Here is a 15,535-nt window from a genome sequence, read left to right as displayed (position 1 = left end):
AACTGAGAGTGAATAACAAGCTTTATGTGAAACTCACTATCCTCAACAGGTGCGCTGCCGGGGTCGCTGAAGGTTGTTGAATTCAGGTATAACCAAGAAAACTGCTTATTTGCACAATCCAAAACATCAAAACGCCGAACTCAGGATAAAATTATACCACAGTGATCACTACAATTATATCGTTATATCTAAATGCTAGCATCTCTCTAATGAATGAGTCACCGTTGTGGCCATCCGGTACCCTGGGTAATTGGTTAACATACTAGCTCCAGGCAAGGACTACCGAATGACGGAATCCAACGAACCAAACAAAATGGCGGACATGGTACAATTTACTATGGAAATGTTACGAATCAGTGTGTTCTACAGAGGACATAATATTTTCATTCTGCGGATTTACCAGAAGCGTCACAGAAAATATATTTTTTTAGTTCGTAAAAGGAAATGCTTCAGTTATTTTCAGCGTTTTTAGACCTCATGTTAGGCCACGATACACCGTCCCTCCCCCAGCCCGTAGTCCTTGCCCGTGACTAGTGTTTTAACCGAAGATCCAGGGTACCCATATGCCTTTGGGGCTGGCTAAAACTGGCTGTAATATAGCCTATAATGTTATATAAAGGCTAACTTCATATTAAATATATCTTTTTGGTCTTGGAAAATGTAGGTCTCATATAAAGATGGCTGTCTTACAGAGGTTGCTGTTAGAGTAGGTTTAGTTGTATAATACAAGAGGCTCAAAATGAAAGTGTTCTGGGAATGAATCGTAAGATTCAATAAATCGTTATATTATCGTTATAAAGGGGGTTCACTATGTGAGTTAAGTCGTCATAACAGAGGGATATACCCTGCAAAAGACTTTACTGGTACCTCTAGCTTGAATGAGTCGTCATCTCCCAGCTCCGACCCCAGGGAAAACGCAGAGGCCGTTTTGTTTACAATGCCAATGTTGTTTTTCACGGAGGATTCTGCAAGTTCGAATAAAACAGTTAGCTTTAGTGAGACAATATAAAGAGAGTTGTGGTACAGCACTTGGCTGATTATAATTAAAACCGATCATTAAAATGTAGAAATGCAATGGATTTAAAGGCTTCGCTTAAAAATACCTAATCAGTTGGATTGTCAGGTCTAAACTTCGATCAATTTTTATTTTATTTCATTATAATGAAGTAATTCAAACATAATATCTAAAACAAAGTCTGCCACTTCATGCAGAAATTATAAGAAAAATTATGAATCATGAATATATTTATCAGATTTAAGTCACAGTATCTCTATATCACTCGTATATCATAATATGAAATGGACCTAGTACTTAAGTAATGACAATATAACAGCACCTGCCATTCTCAAATACAATATACTAGCATTGCGTTTCAATGATGCAGATCGAGTTTACTACTCACATTGATCATTTGCTATTCTAATTAAATGTGTGGCATTGTACCTGGTCTACTACATATTTAATACAGCGAAAATGAGAGAGAGAGAGAGAGAGAGAGAGAGAGAGAGAGAGAGAGAACCTTTCTCCTCTGTTTCTTCGATATTATCGAAGTTGCACATTTCTGCGTCCCCGTCAGAATATTTACTTTTCCTCTTTCGTCTCCACATACTGTAATTGTCCAAATCTTTTATATGCACCCGACGAGTTTTCTCTATGGTTTGCTAGTAAGAGAAAGACAAGATTTAATAGCAATAAGCGATAATATGGGTATCTTTTTTGCAATACCAACAAGCAATTTTAGAGCCTCCTGGTATCTAACCAAAAAGCACCTCCAAACGATTCTTTAAAAATGGCAGAACCAAATAAGAAATAAACTTGACAGCCAAAAGAGTTTTGTAAAATTGATTATAAATTTCGAATCGCGAGAGTCTCATGAAACTAAATATATACATGCGCTCTCGATGAAAAATGACTTACCTGTATTTATGCTATCATCTTGATTATTTATATGTAATGCATATACCGTCCTTCATACTCAACACCTTTTTATCTAAATCTAATTAACACACACCATTTAACATTCCCCGTTGATCGGGAAGCTTTATATATTACCCATACCACCTTACCGTTTTGATTTTAACTGTTTGACATTTATATCGCTGGTCGACAAGAAACCGTTTATCTCTTTTAAATAATCCTACATATAACCTTTTGTCTGGCTCTAAATAGCCTAGCAGTGCTGATGCGCCGTAAACATACAATCAATCAATCAACCTGTAGTTACTTTGAGCATAACAATGTTCTGATTTTCAGATTTGTTTCCTTTCATTTATAAAATAAATATGAGTATACCGAGTAAATAAAATGCTTTGTGACAAAAACTATGCACAATACACATGAAAGACACTATATTAATTTTCCAAGAGTCATGTGATATGTGTTGCTATTTTGAGAATGTTATCAAGAATAAACTGATCGGATGCAGTTGTGTATACATTGAAATGGACGAAACTATACCGTCGACCTAACAATTGTAAAAATAGCTTGCTATTAAATAATAATCAACTTATCGTTTCCTGATTTTAATTCAGGAAATGAAATCCTCTTCTTTATTTTATATAGATGTCAAGTTATTTGTAACTTAACTGGTTAAAGACTAGAGAGACTTCTCTTATAATCCCTACAGATATTAAACATTTCATCCTGTCTATCGTAATTTTGATTTGCCGAGGGAAGAAATGTCGAAGGTATCTTTTGCGTGATCGATGCGCGGTCACTTTGTTTTAATGTATATGCAACGATCGATTATCTTCGGCTCATGACAAGCATTGTTATATTTAATTAGGGGTTACTAGTTTATTTCCTTGCATAGTTCAGGGAAATATGAACCGTAAAATCGCTGTGCTAACTTTATGATCCGCGGCCATAATGCATATAGATTATTCGGTTTGTAATTCACTGAACTTAACAACAACAACAAACAAACAAAAAATAGACGAAAGATTTGTTGTTTTATATAAGGCATAGTCAGTCACAGCATTTGTATTACTTTGTACACATTTGATCATTTGTTATATGAGAAAATCAGTATCCAACAGAGAGGGAAGTTTGGCGAGGATAGATGGCGAAAGGTCGAAGTGAGGCTGTCTGCGGACTCGTTACTTTAGTCTCTTTCACTCTTTGGTATTGAAGCAATAATGCTCATCGGGCAAAGCAGTTGTTAAAACGACAGAGGGAACGCGTATGATGTAACAACGCAGGGTTACCGTCACCAAAATACTAACGATAAAGCTTGAGACTGTATGTGTCCTTCTTCTGATGCCTAATAGCGGTGCCTGCTTTCCTTTTTGCTTCCTCGTTGGTCACCGACATTAGCTTTCTACATTCTGACAGGAATTGAGACAGATTCTTCGGATCCTCGTCTTGTGTCGTGCCATCCAAAAGGTTATTAGGAAAATTCACCTCTTGACCCAGCATCAGCTTGTTCGGGGTGAATCCGAAAGATAAATGTGGCACAAAGTTCAGTTGTATCGTTCCACCAGCTGAAAATGATAGGGAGACGTTCGCGTCTTCTTAATTCCGAACAAGACACAAAACTCTTTAAATATAGCACTTTCAAACTGTCGGCTTTGGCAGACAAAAACATACGATGAACGTAAAAACCCACAACATTGTCAAGCAACGCTCTTGCAAGCCTAATGGCCTCTATATTAGGCAAAGGCACCGCCTCAGTTTACTTGCTTAAATGATCCCCATTCACATTAATGTATGCATCTCCAACCCCGTCTTTATAGGATGTCCTAAAATATAGACGGCCAAGAGCTCTGCTTCACCGGCCATTATGCCCTGAATAGGTTATAATATAAAGATAGGGTATGTGCTAACTATTTTTACGTTTCCTTTAAAGCTTTGTTAGATTTTAGAGCTGAATTTGTTGGTTATGGGGATCGATGTTGGGAAGATATTTCTCAGCCAGCGTAATTAACCAATTTCCTGGTGCAGATGCCAAAATGTACATGATTCATGAGACCTTAGCATGGATTAGTTTCGTAAAAGGACCCTCTATAGGACTCACGGTACTAATTCAGTTCCCATAGTAAACCTATACAAACACCATGATATTAAAAGTCAATAAATTTTTGAGTGCTCATGATCAAACCTGTATTTATCAGTATAGATGAAACCTGGATGTCAGCTTCTGTGTAGAGGAAAGGATATGAGCCGCGGCATTTTCTGGACCTGCATGTGTTTGAAACATGTGCTTTCAATTCCGCACCAAAGGGTCAGGTACTAATTTTAGGAATGAGTGTTCCAAACTCAAGACTGTTAAAGGACTGAAATTCCTTCAATAAAACAATGTCTCTATTTTTTCACTTACAACTAGGATAAGCTCTCAAAAGATTATTTTTCCTTCAATATAACTTGCATTATTAACCAATCCGGGTCAGCCTAACCCATATATACTCTATTTTAGGTTCACCCATTTCCAGGCTGGTTCCCATTTTTCCATAACATTAGTACCGTGTGTCCTCTAATGTCTTAGCATAGTGAATTCTCTTGACACTTTTAGGTATATTTGTTTAGTAATTTAAGATAGGGATAATTCTTTTTATTGGGTGTTTGGATCTTGTTTTTATTGCATGGCGTGAAGTGCTAATATTCGTCTAGGAAGCACTTACTGGGAAATCATACATCTTTGAACCAAGAAAACCATACAAATATGAAATTAAAGTTTCATGACATGTGGTTCTTAGGTGATTAGAGATAAATTATTTGTAGTATTTGCAAATTTCGTTAAAGGTTATATAACCGTTTCTCTTTTGCATCTAGTAACAAATCATTAGAAATAGTTGTTCAGTTTTTTATATTTAGGCAATAATAATCCGTAAATAAAATACGCCTTAAAGGAAATAATTTCATACACCGTAAACCATTATATATTTGTTTTCATAAAACTCTATATGATCTTTCCAAATCTTTTATCATCGACCCAAAATGGGCAAAAGCTTTATTTCAATAACTTTTTCATGTGATCATATTTTCTCGCTTATTCAACAAAGATTAAATCAAGATTTGGGAACCATTCCAGAAATAGATACATACCCCTTATTAAGTAGAGAAATCAGAAAGAAACAGGGATAGATTTGAATTAAGGACCAAACATGGCCCAATGATTTAGAAAGGGGAGAAGACCCTGGACAGTATAGTAGTTTAATGCCAGCCATGAGTTTCTGCCGATTAGCATTAACAAGAAAGACGACTGATTAATTTGGGTCTGTGTTAAAGGATATTCTCTTTCTCTTTCTGTGCAACATTAATTCCGTTTCATTTATAAAATCGTATTGTGCTATTTGGTTTCCATGGCGATAATCATACTTGTTAATTACAGCATAAACTCTTAACGGTCAAAATCATAATTTATCGATTACCTTGGTCAACAAAGACAGGTTGTCTCATTAAAATAAACAAGAATCTAAAGGAACTAAAGTCCCGATAATAGTGCTAATATTATATAAAGGCTAAACAAAAATAGTCGTCGCTGTCTTTTTAGATTCTCTTACACAAAACGAAGAATGAATATGTTATAAAATTTAACACAAAAGAAATAAGGCATATGCAAGTGCTTGGAAAATCCATTTAGACAGTCTAGGGTTTGAGTTTCTACGTCAACAACATCCAGAAGGACTCAAATAATTAGCAATTTAGTGAAGAACAATTAAAACCGAAAAGAATCCAGAGTAAAACTTGTCGGTGAATGTGTTTATAGTTTGACTTGTATAAAATTAGATTACATAATTGATGGATGGATAGATGGGTGGCTGAATGGATGGCTGGATGGCTGGACTGATTGATTGATTGATTGATTGATTGATTGATTGATTGTGAATGAGTAAGTGAGTGAGTGAGCGAGCGAGCGAGTGGTTGGTTGGTTGGTTGGGTTGGTGGGTGGGTGGATGGATGGATGGATGGGTGGGTGGATGGATGCATTTATTGAATGATTGTTTGGGTGATGGATTGAATGGTGGGTGGGTGTGCATGCGGATTGATTGATTGATTGATTGACTGATTGATTGATTTATATTTAATGACAGGTCATATCATTTCTAGTCTTCAGCAAGCAAACGACTGACACGGTGATTGACTAATAAATGTGGAGTACGCTTGTGCTAGTTACATAACGAAAAGAAATACCTGGTGACTAGGACATTTTTCCTCTGTCTAGCACATAGAACAGTGTTAGAATCGTAATAGGATGCTCCAGAAACTGTCTTAAGAAATGATTAACGAACCCGTAACACAGATTCGTATTTTTGGATTCACTTGAAAATAATGTACGTTCCTCTCACATTGTCATATACAACACTGACAATTAAATTATTTGTTAAGTTTTACAACAACACGACAGCTATGACCAACCGATATCAAATTAGCATCCAGTGAGTTTGAAAAAAATGTACGACAAATTAGTAAGTGCGCCATATTGGATATCATCACATCCGGCATTCCAGTCAGCTATTTTATCATTTACAAATTGTTTGCACAGTACCAACGTGGAGCAGTCTTACTCGAGCTAACTAACACTGTAGTGTCGAATATTTTGTTAAATAATTAGTTTACAGGCGTTCTCGTGGTGCTGACGACCATTCATACCTGTAAATAAAGTGCAAAACAATATACACGTGGGTTAAATACATTAAATATAAAAACGTGTGTTTATTGTAGATTCCAGTACAACAGACTCCAGTGAGTATTAGATTAAATTTGAGATGAAACAAATTAAACTGCCTGTATTGGAAACGGACACGAGAATCGATAGGGGCGTGGTTATCTCCTGCTTGCCCAAGGGTCAGCTGAAGCAAAGCAACCTACCCAGGGACACACAACGTCTACAGACCCGATGTAGTGTAGACAGGCTATCTTCTTTGCGAGTATAGCACCAGACTACTGCTGTACCTTTATTAAAGGTCAAATAGCTGCGATATCTCCCGCCATTATTCGGACACACGGATCCGAACAGATAAATCGCTACGGCACAGGTGATCTCCTAGCTGGTTGTCGGTACATCTCTAAATTTCAACTAGATTTGAAACTACGCATATTTTGCATTATATTCAAAATGGAGTGTCCCATTCCGTGTAAAGTTCAGAATATTAGACATTTCAAACGTTCCCGCACAAGCCTGAGAGCTGTTCGACTTTGCATTGCAACTCATAAGACTACAGTATACCTTGAATGTTTTGATTCCTCACAGAGTTGTTAGAAATTAACTGCCATTTTAAAAGTTGTATGCTGCTGCTAGCACTGACATTAACAAACGGACACTAAATCTAAACAGTAGTCAAATTGGTCGATTTTAAACTTGACGAAAAAGCGCGCCCACGGGGTGCATGCAAACGAGTCAAGGTTTGGGGAACATGGAACAAACTCTTGCGTGGAAACCTGCGCTCTAGCGCATAAGGTGCAGCACTATACGTAACAAATGTGTTTCATTTGTCCCCTAATGAGATGCAAACTTGGATCCGGGATCCGCGAGTTACGCAGCCCATCGTTGTGCCTACATGAAATAACTCCCATACCCTCTCAATTTAGCGCACATTCCCCCAAATTGGACGAAATATATTCCAGATACAAGCATTTGTGTGTAGCAGCCACTCCCATAGCTATCCATAATTTATCATTTCAAACTTAAATATACAATAAAAGTAATATACAAAACAGGGCAGAAAGTGGTATCCAGGGATCATGCAAGAGGAGATATATCTGGAGTGTCTGCGTACTTAGATGAGATCGAAATTACTATTTGGGATTTAATTCACAATATTGTAAGTTCTTTTAAATTTTCATTCTGTTACCACTTTGTAGTGTTGGGAAATAAATTATTTCTTAAATTTTACAAACATTGTTAGCGTTCGCTCTTTTCTGTTACTCAGTTTACAACCATAGAGTCAAACACAAACATAGACCAATAAAAACCTCCATCGTTACCGAGAGACATACGTGATACATTTCTATATATGTAACATAGGCAAATAAAACCTGTCGTCAGTAAGAGATATACGTGTTACATATTTATGTATCTAACATTCACCAAACGAAACCTCCATCGTCACCGAGACACATACGTGATATATATATATATATATATATATATATATATATATATATATATATATATATATATATATATATATATATATATATATATATATATATATATCACACCGTCTTAGAGAGACACGCGAGATACATTTATCTATCTAACATAGGCCAATAAATACTTACAATATCTCTAGGTGTAGGAACGTTCCGACCTGTGACGTGTGCCTAACCTCATTTTCCGGCCAAATCTGAACTTGATATTTATTCCAGTCACTACTTGTCATTTTGATGATTTTCACACAGGGCACTTTTGCTCCAGAATGTAACAATATGATCTTATTTAAACCCTACGTGTTTCTGAATGTTTCTTATGGACCCCATCTCTCTACCCTCATCCAAACCCCTCCTTCTAAATCCACCTATTTACATCAATACATTTTTGTTAATAAACACATTTCGATGATTGATCTGTTCGAGCTAGATATGTTTGACTTACCTTAGCTTCTGTCCCGATACAGTTTTCCGTTCCAAGTCAAGCATTAATAAAGGAGTTATATGTCCTTGTCTGCAGCACAGGTAACTCACTGTGGAAAAAAGTATGCTATTAGTCTAATTGGCTTTATATGGTTGGATCGGCTGAGTTAGAGCCATGTATAAGTAGATGTGAAGTAAAAAGTATGGATCATGACGCAAGTTGAAATGACGAATACAAGTGAAATTAAAAACAAGCCACTTGCCAACCGGATCAATGATCAAATTTATCTACCAGCCTGAAGGGATATGTGCTCTAAGTGTCTATGTATATCCCTTTTGTTGTCACATGAAAATATGTGTGTGTGTGTGTGTGTGTGTTCTATTTCTAAGTTGATTTTTCTTCTGACCAAGGTAAAAAGCTTTAAATTTCAGCCATATAAATCTATAGATCAGTCTTAGAATTAAAATACGTGCCCTATTTATCTTTAGATTTATTTCAACAGAAATAAAAGGCCTGTGAATGTCAGACGAGAAGCTTTTACATATGTCAGATGTGAAGCCTTTACATATTTCAACTGTAAGGCCTTTCCATATATCAGATATAAGGCCTTTATATATGTCAGACGGAAGGCCATTACATGTGTCACACGAAAAGTGAACTCCGTGTGTGTGTGTGTGTGTGTGTGTGTGTGTGTGTGTGATATGGATTTTTAACGTAGCTTTAACAATTTTTCAGTCATATCGCTACGATGTCTGCAGTGTGACCGTTTATAGTGATGTCGAGCACTGGGGCATCATGCAGCAGACATGTAGCATTATGTCCCACCCAGTCACATTATCCTGACACCAGGCCCACCAGTCCTAACACTAACCTCTTAATGCTAAACGCCAAGCGAACTAGCTGTTAGCACCATTTTTGCAAGTCTTGACTCGACCGGGGATCGAACCCACGAACCCCGCATCCGAGGCGGACGCTCTAACCACTAGGCCACCGGAGAGGTCGAAAAGTGAACTAAGAAATAGTATTACAGCACATAGCAAAGAAGAACAGAATATATCAGATCTTAATAAACATCTACGTAAATGATCGGGACGAAACTTTCAAAATCCTTACCGTATATAAATTATTTAGTTATTAACAAATATTTAAAAGAAGATAATGAACTTTATTTCATACACACTCTATGACCACACCTTAATAGTTTTAACTAATCATCCGACATTTCGTGAAAAATTACAACGGGATGATTCGTACCATCGGAAATCTATAATTTGTTGTTTTAATTTGTATGGCATGTTTGATACATTTTATAAATGTATTGATGCATTTTCATAACATACCGTGCAATTTTCTACTCAAGAAAGAACCAGAATTTTACCGTTATATCTTAGAAGCAGAAAAGAAGCGATACTCTCGTTTTCTGGTTCCGTATCACCATCATTCCAAACGAGGCTGAGTCTTTTTTTCCCTTCATATACTACTAAGGTCTCACTAGAAAGTTTCGTATTTTGACACCTGCCTAATTTGTAAGGTAGAAGGCATGGACCTAATTGTGATAAGCATAGCATTTATAAATTCACACAGAAGCTAAATCTGTAATGTGGTTTAGATATACGTTGAGTTAGGCTTGAAAATGGGTTGGCTTGTTTGGTGACTGCCTGTCACAGTTTCACCACCATTGGAGATCAAATGTGCAACTTGGGCTGCAAATGAACAGCCGAATTGGCGTACGTATTTGCGTATGTCTGCTACAGAGGTAAATATCTAAAAATCTAGATGGTTGAGGGTTGATGAAAAGTATGCTAATTTGTTACAGTACTAGTGAACTTTATTCATGCATAAGGCACATACTGATTCTTTTAGCCGCCTTGTCACAGGAAAAATATTCAAAATAGCTCTTTGCTGTCAAAAATGAATGTAAAAAGAGGGGTTGGTGGCAGTAATGATTCAGTATAAAAACCACCAGTTGTATAAGGAATTAACCGGACTGCCGCAGTCAAAATCTCTCATGCATGCTTTCTACAAAAATCATCGGTTTGTTTTTATTTGTTTCTTCAGTGTAAAATTATTCTCATTTTTCTTAAATAGGTCACTGTCGGATGAAAATTGACCAGATAAACTGTCCAGTGAGACCTAAACAAGCGTGAACAACAAACTATGCCGTAGTGTCACTCAACATCCAAAGGAAACTAGACATATTCTCTGGAGAAAAAGACAACTGCATTCAGGGCCGGATTTAGGCAAAGCTAAACAAGCTACAGCTTAGGACCTCACAGTCTGAAGGGGACTCTCAAAATTTCAGAATTTTTTAAAAAATTAGTTAGTTTCATTATAATTTATTGTTACAAGTCAGGGGTCTTTACTTGACCGAGTGGTGTCAAACCCTGGCGCTATTCCCCTCTAAAAGCCATAAGTTTACCCCAAATTTCCAAAGACTTCCACACAACTTCAGTTGTAAATTAGAAAGCCCGACGTGTCCATTCTATATATAAATTTTACTCTAATCAATGCAAGACCACAGGTCTCAAAACCTGCCAAATATATATCAACCGCACATGTGCATGGTTTCTCTTCGTTAGGTTTCCGTACCGCCAGCAGTTCTCGCCATAGAAACTATGCAACTGTCCCTTAACACAGGAACTATTTTAACTACGCCACCTTAGGCCAGTTAAACTATGGTTTCCAGGCACTTTTCGCTAGTACAACTGCGTCATCTTTGTCCCCATGGCGACATAAACGGCGTCTACCGAGTCCCTTCTTATTGATTCCATTGTGTAATTTACCGGTTTCCTACCGTAAATACTGCCACTGCAGTCACACCACCAATGTACACCACTAGATTTAAATAGGGGCTAGGTTACTGCAGGGATAATCATTCGGTTTGGACCTGAATTCACTACAAGTGAACCATGGCATCATGGAAACTCACTAACACTTTACTCCGTGACGTTTGCTCCTAGTAATTGTTTTTTAGTTAAGTATAGCATTGTATTAAATTATCGTATAACAAAAATATCATTATCATAGTAATTCCATCTTGATTGCTTGGTCAACTCCTTTGTCGGAATCAGAAAGACATGATCATTATGAAAGGCTTTTCTTTGTAATGATCCGGATTTCCTGATGTTGAACGTAATCTAGCAATCAATATCGCATTACTATTATATATATAATTATATAATTATTTATGCACACACACACACACACACACACACACACGCACACGTATGTATGTATGTATGTATGTATGTATGTATGTATTGGGGTATTTCTATCGAGTGCAAAATGTTTGACAGTGTTTGGCCAATGGCTGTGAAGAATGTTGAGTGATTTCGTCAGTCTTACAAATGTGTTTTTGCTTGCAAGTGTTGTATATAAATTTTAGAAAGTCGCTTATATGTCGCCCTCAAGTAATGACGTAACTGGCATAATAATGACGCGAAAATGTTTCTGGACAAAAAATACTTTGAATGTGTAATGCATCTACCTGAAAAGCATCAGTGACGGTCATGCGAAAGCATTTGAATGAATAAAGTATGAACAAATTATTCATTTCCTGTTGAATTAAAAACATGTTTCTACCTATGGACAGGCACATGGACATATACACGTGTGTGTTGGAGGGGTCATTATCCACGATCTATTTTGAGTAACATCGGACGAACACCATTTACTTAGTCTGTTATACGGAAAGGATAGTGTATTATCCTTCTAACATTTCAACAGACTTGATTTTGACATAAAGAGTTTCCAATATTATTTTATCTTTGAAAAGAAAAATAAATTATCGGTGAAGGCTAGTGCCCAGTGCGTGACAAGAGCATGCATTAATTACCTCAAGGCAACTGCTAATGCACGTATGTATACAATTTGGCGTCCACACTGACAGTATTTAAGGCACAATTTTGAACCCTAAACTGAGAGAAGTTTATGGCAAGATTATGGGTCATTCTTAATAAATATTAATAGAATTTTGCTTCAATTTCACCAGGGCCGTAGAGAGCGATCAAGCACCATGGGGTAAGAAACACTCGGGACTCTCCTAGTTCTTGTTCAAACAAGCAATTTATTTTATAAAATTAAAAAGTGTTGTACGGCCCTGCCGCCTTACGGGCCCGGGCCCCGGGGATATATTCCCGGTTGCCTCCCCCTCCCTTGTCGACCCTGATGCTCACCATAGTCAACAAAAAGGTTTTGTGAGAACTCATGGGGTTCCCATGCGCTTGAGTCAAACGAGTGAGTTAGGACTATTTCGGTTACGTCACATGACATATTAAAATCCACAAAATGGGGCTTTCCAAAAAACTCCAAAGCAGGTAGTTATGGTTGTAGTGACAGGACAGGAGTTATTCTGTTCTTTCTTTCCTCACCAAGAAGGTGAACGGCAGGAATAACACAGGATGACCGTGTGATCTGGACTTGTCACCTTTTCTCAATTCATTTGTTTCGGCAGAAATGTTGTTATATTGTAGAATTTGTGATGAATATTCGACGGCGTGCGGTTGTGATAATTAAGAAATAGTCAGTTTCACGTGACTTACCGAAACTGAGACCATGGATTTAGACACCCCCTTCTTAGGTGATGTTCTATTAAAAATGTGTGTAACAGAAGAATGCAAGGTGATTTCACCACGCGCTAGAACTATGAACTATCCTGAATATAACACCCCAAAGTCAGTCTATTAGTGTAATAAAACTATCGCCGAAACTGCAAATGATCATTCTAAAGAGCCCGCCATATCAAAAAATACCCAGACTACATGAATAGTGGCGCCCATATCAGTTTATATTTGAATCTGGTACTGCATGACGGTGCATTAGACACTTCCCACCTTCATTTATACGGACATTACATAAATCAGGTTTAACACTTTCGAGGCAATACTGACATATGGAATGCTGGGAAAAGTCTTTCCTGGATGAATATCGTGACGATGCAAATAATAAATATCTAACAGCAGCAGCTGCTACTTTTGATAGATTGCAACTTGAATCCTATCAGGGCGACGGGGTCTTTTATTCCACAGTTCTGGAGAAGGCACCCGTCTTGATAACAATGGCATACACATAACCAGTACATTTATTGTTAGTCTACCTTTTCAAACATCATTCTTCGTTGGCGCTAGAGAGTAACAACCTTTTGTATGTCCTTCAGTCTGTAAAAAAAGGAGAACCCCATGGTTACCGATGAGATCGAATATGTGACGACCGATTTTGTGTTGATCAACTTGACAAAACTCTCCACACGAAAAGGCTTCACGAAGTAGCAGAAAAACTGAACTTGATAGTTGGTAACAAGATATCTAAACCGACGACAGATCACACGCATGCTGCGTGAATAAAGGACTAGGATGAGGTCACGTTACAAGTCACACATACAGCCTCCCAAGATCATGGATGCAAAGCAAAGCAGATATTCACATTGCAAATACACATTTATGTACCTCCTAACACTGAGAAATCCTTCAACTATTAAAAATTTCAAGGTCATTCACTATCAGATTACCCAACTTAAACACTCAGGGCTCGGGATATGGACGCACAACACCCCAGGTCAATTGAGTCCTGATGTTCTTTCCTTGACCAAACAAGTAATGAAAAGTCTGTTTATTTTTATATGGATGATGATGGACAGTTTGTGAGTCTCTATATTTGAAAGTAAGGGCCTAATTGGATTCCGGCAGTAGCATCAGCATAATTTAGAACAGTTATATGATTCTCCCCTTTCATCCTGCTAAAACTCATTTTTACCCAGTGTAAACAAAACGTCTTAATCAGCCAGTCCTCATTGACAGTCCTCTACAAATGCATCTTCAAAGGCAGCACAGCATGCCGTTGTATACATGGTGTTCTTCACTGTATAAAGGTGGTATGCTTAGCAATGTTAAAGCTACAACTAATGTCAGAAACCAGAGCTCGGCTTAACTTAGCATGCATTACCATGGTCAAAACTAGTACCGATGTTGGATCTGGATTACAGGCGTTATCTACAGATTATTCTGAAATGTCATAGAATGGTATTTGTGTTGATAAAGCTGTTGTTGCGTGCTTTTTCAATTATGTTGTCCCAGGTAAAGTTTTAAATCATGTGACTATATACATTTTAACTAAAGGTACTGTTTTGGCACATTTTAGACTATCATAAATGTGGAGATATTTTTGTCTCATCCCGTTAGTCACACGTAAAATGTACCCATGTTTCTGTACAGAAAACGTGAGAAACTCGAAGTCTGATCAAGTCAATCACATTTAAAATGTATCCATGATACTGTACAGCCAACTTGACAAACTTGATGTCTCGTCACGTTAATCCAACATACAATGAGCCAACATTAGTGTACAAGTCAACTTCAGAAACTCGGTCATAGTTCTCATATTCTACCAAATTCCAGAGTTCTAATCTCACATAGTGACGCAGAACAGCATTCTGTGATATTAAAGTCATATTTCTGGCATTGTGTCTCAGCAGATCTAACAGACTCATAAAAGTGTGCACTTTCTTCGAGCTTTTTACTGTCATAGACATATTTTTGTTACCAATGAGAATATTGAATTTGGTATCACCCGCACGGTGGAACATTAAATTTGGTATCACCCGCACGGTGGAACATTAAATTTGGTATCACCCGCACGGTGGAACATTAAATTTGCTTGAAACTTGATACTGTATATAAGCATAAGCAGCCACTCCAGTTACTTCCAGATAAGTGACACGGTTTTGCTTATAAAACACGGTATTGTAATGGGGGTTGGGGGTGGGTGCTAACAGACATAATTACAAATCGTAATACTAACTTCGATTCCTTTTGATTGTTAGTTGTGCATAATTATAAAAAAATGCTTAATACAATGGAAAGACAACAAAGACAATTTATGCAATATATACAGAGACTACTGCAAGATGGCCTTCATATCCCCATGCTAATAATTCAAAACGAAATGGATGGCATGCAACGAAAATATTTTGCTAGTAAACCTTAAATTTTTGGAGTACTGGGAGATAGCTTCTTAAATTTAGT

At 37.2% G+C, this 15,535-nt stretch overlaps 1 protein-coding gene across 1 annotated transcript in view; it reads right to left on the bottom strand.

Moving 5' to 3' along the window:
• The window catches only part of LOC149799055 (transient receptor potential cation channel subfamily V member 5-like), a 78,472-nt gene that overhangs the window by 50,346 nt on the left and 12,591 nt on the right, over window positions 1-15,535 (bottom strand). The window contains exons 2-4 of the mRNA XM_089958032.1: window positions 8,538-8,625; window positions 1,521-1,662; window positions 868-965 (exon numbers count right to left, since the gene is read on the bottom strand). Coding sequence (XP_089814158.1) covers window positions 868-965; window positions 1,521-1,608 — 186 coding nt within the window. The 5' untranslated portion in view covers window positions 1,609-1,662; window positions 8,538-8,625. The remainder of the gene's footprint in view (window positions 1-867; window positions 966-1,520; window positions 1,663-8,537; window positions 8,626-15,535) is intronic.

The sequence above is a fragment of the Sinohyriopsis cumingii genome, chromosome 5, assembly GCF_028554795.1.
Source record: "Sinohyriopsis cumingii isolate HCF-2022 chromosome 5, ASM2855479v2, whole genome shotgun sequence".
NCBI classification, from domain to species: domain Eukaryota; kingdom Metazoa; phylum Mollusca; class Bivalvia; order Unionida; family Unionidae; genus Sinohyriopsis; species Sinohyriopsis cumingii.
This window is presented reverse-complemented; position numbering and strand designations above follow the sequence as displayed.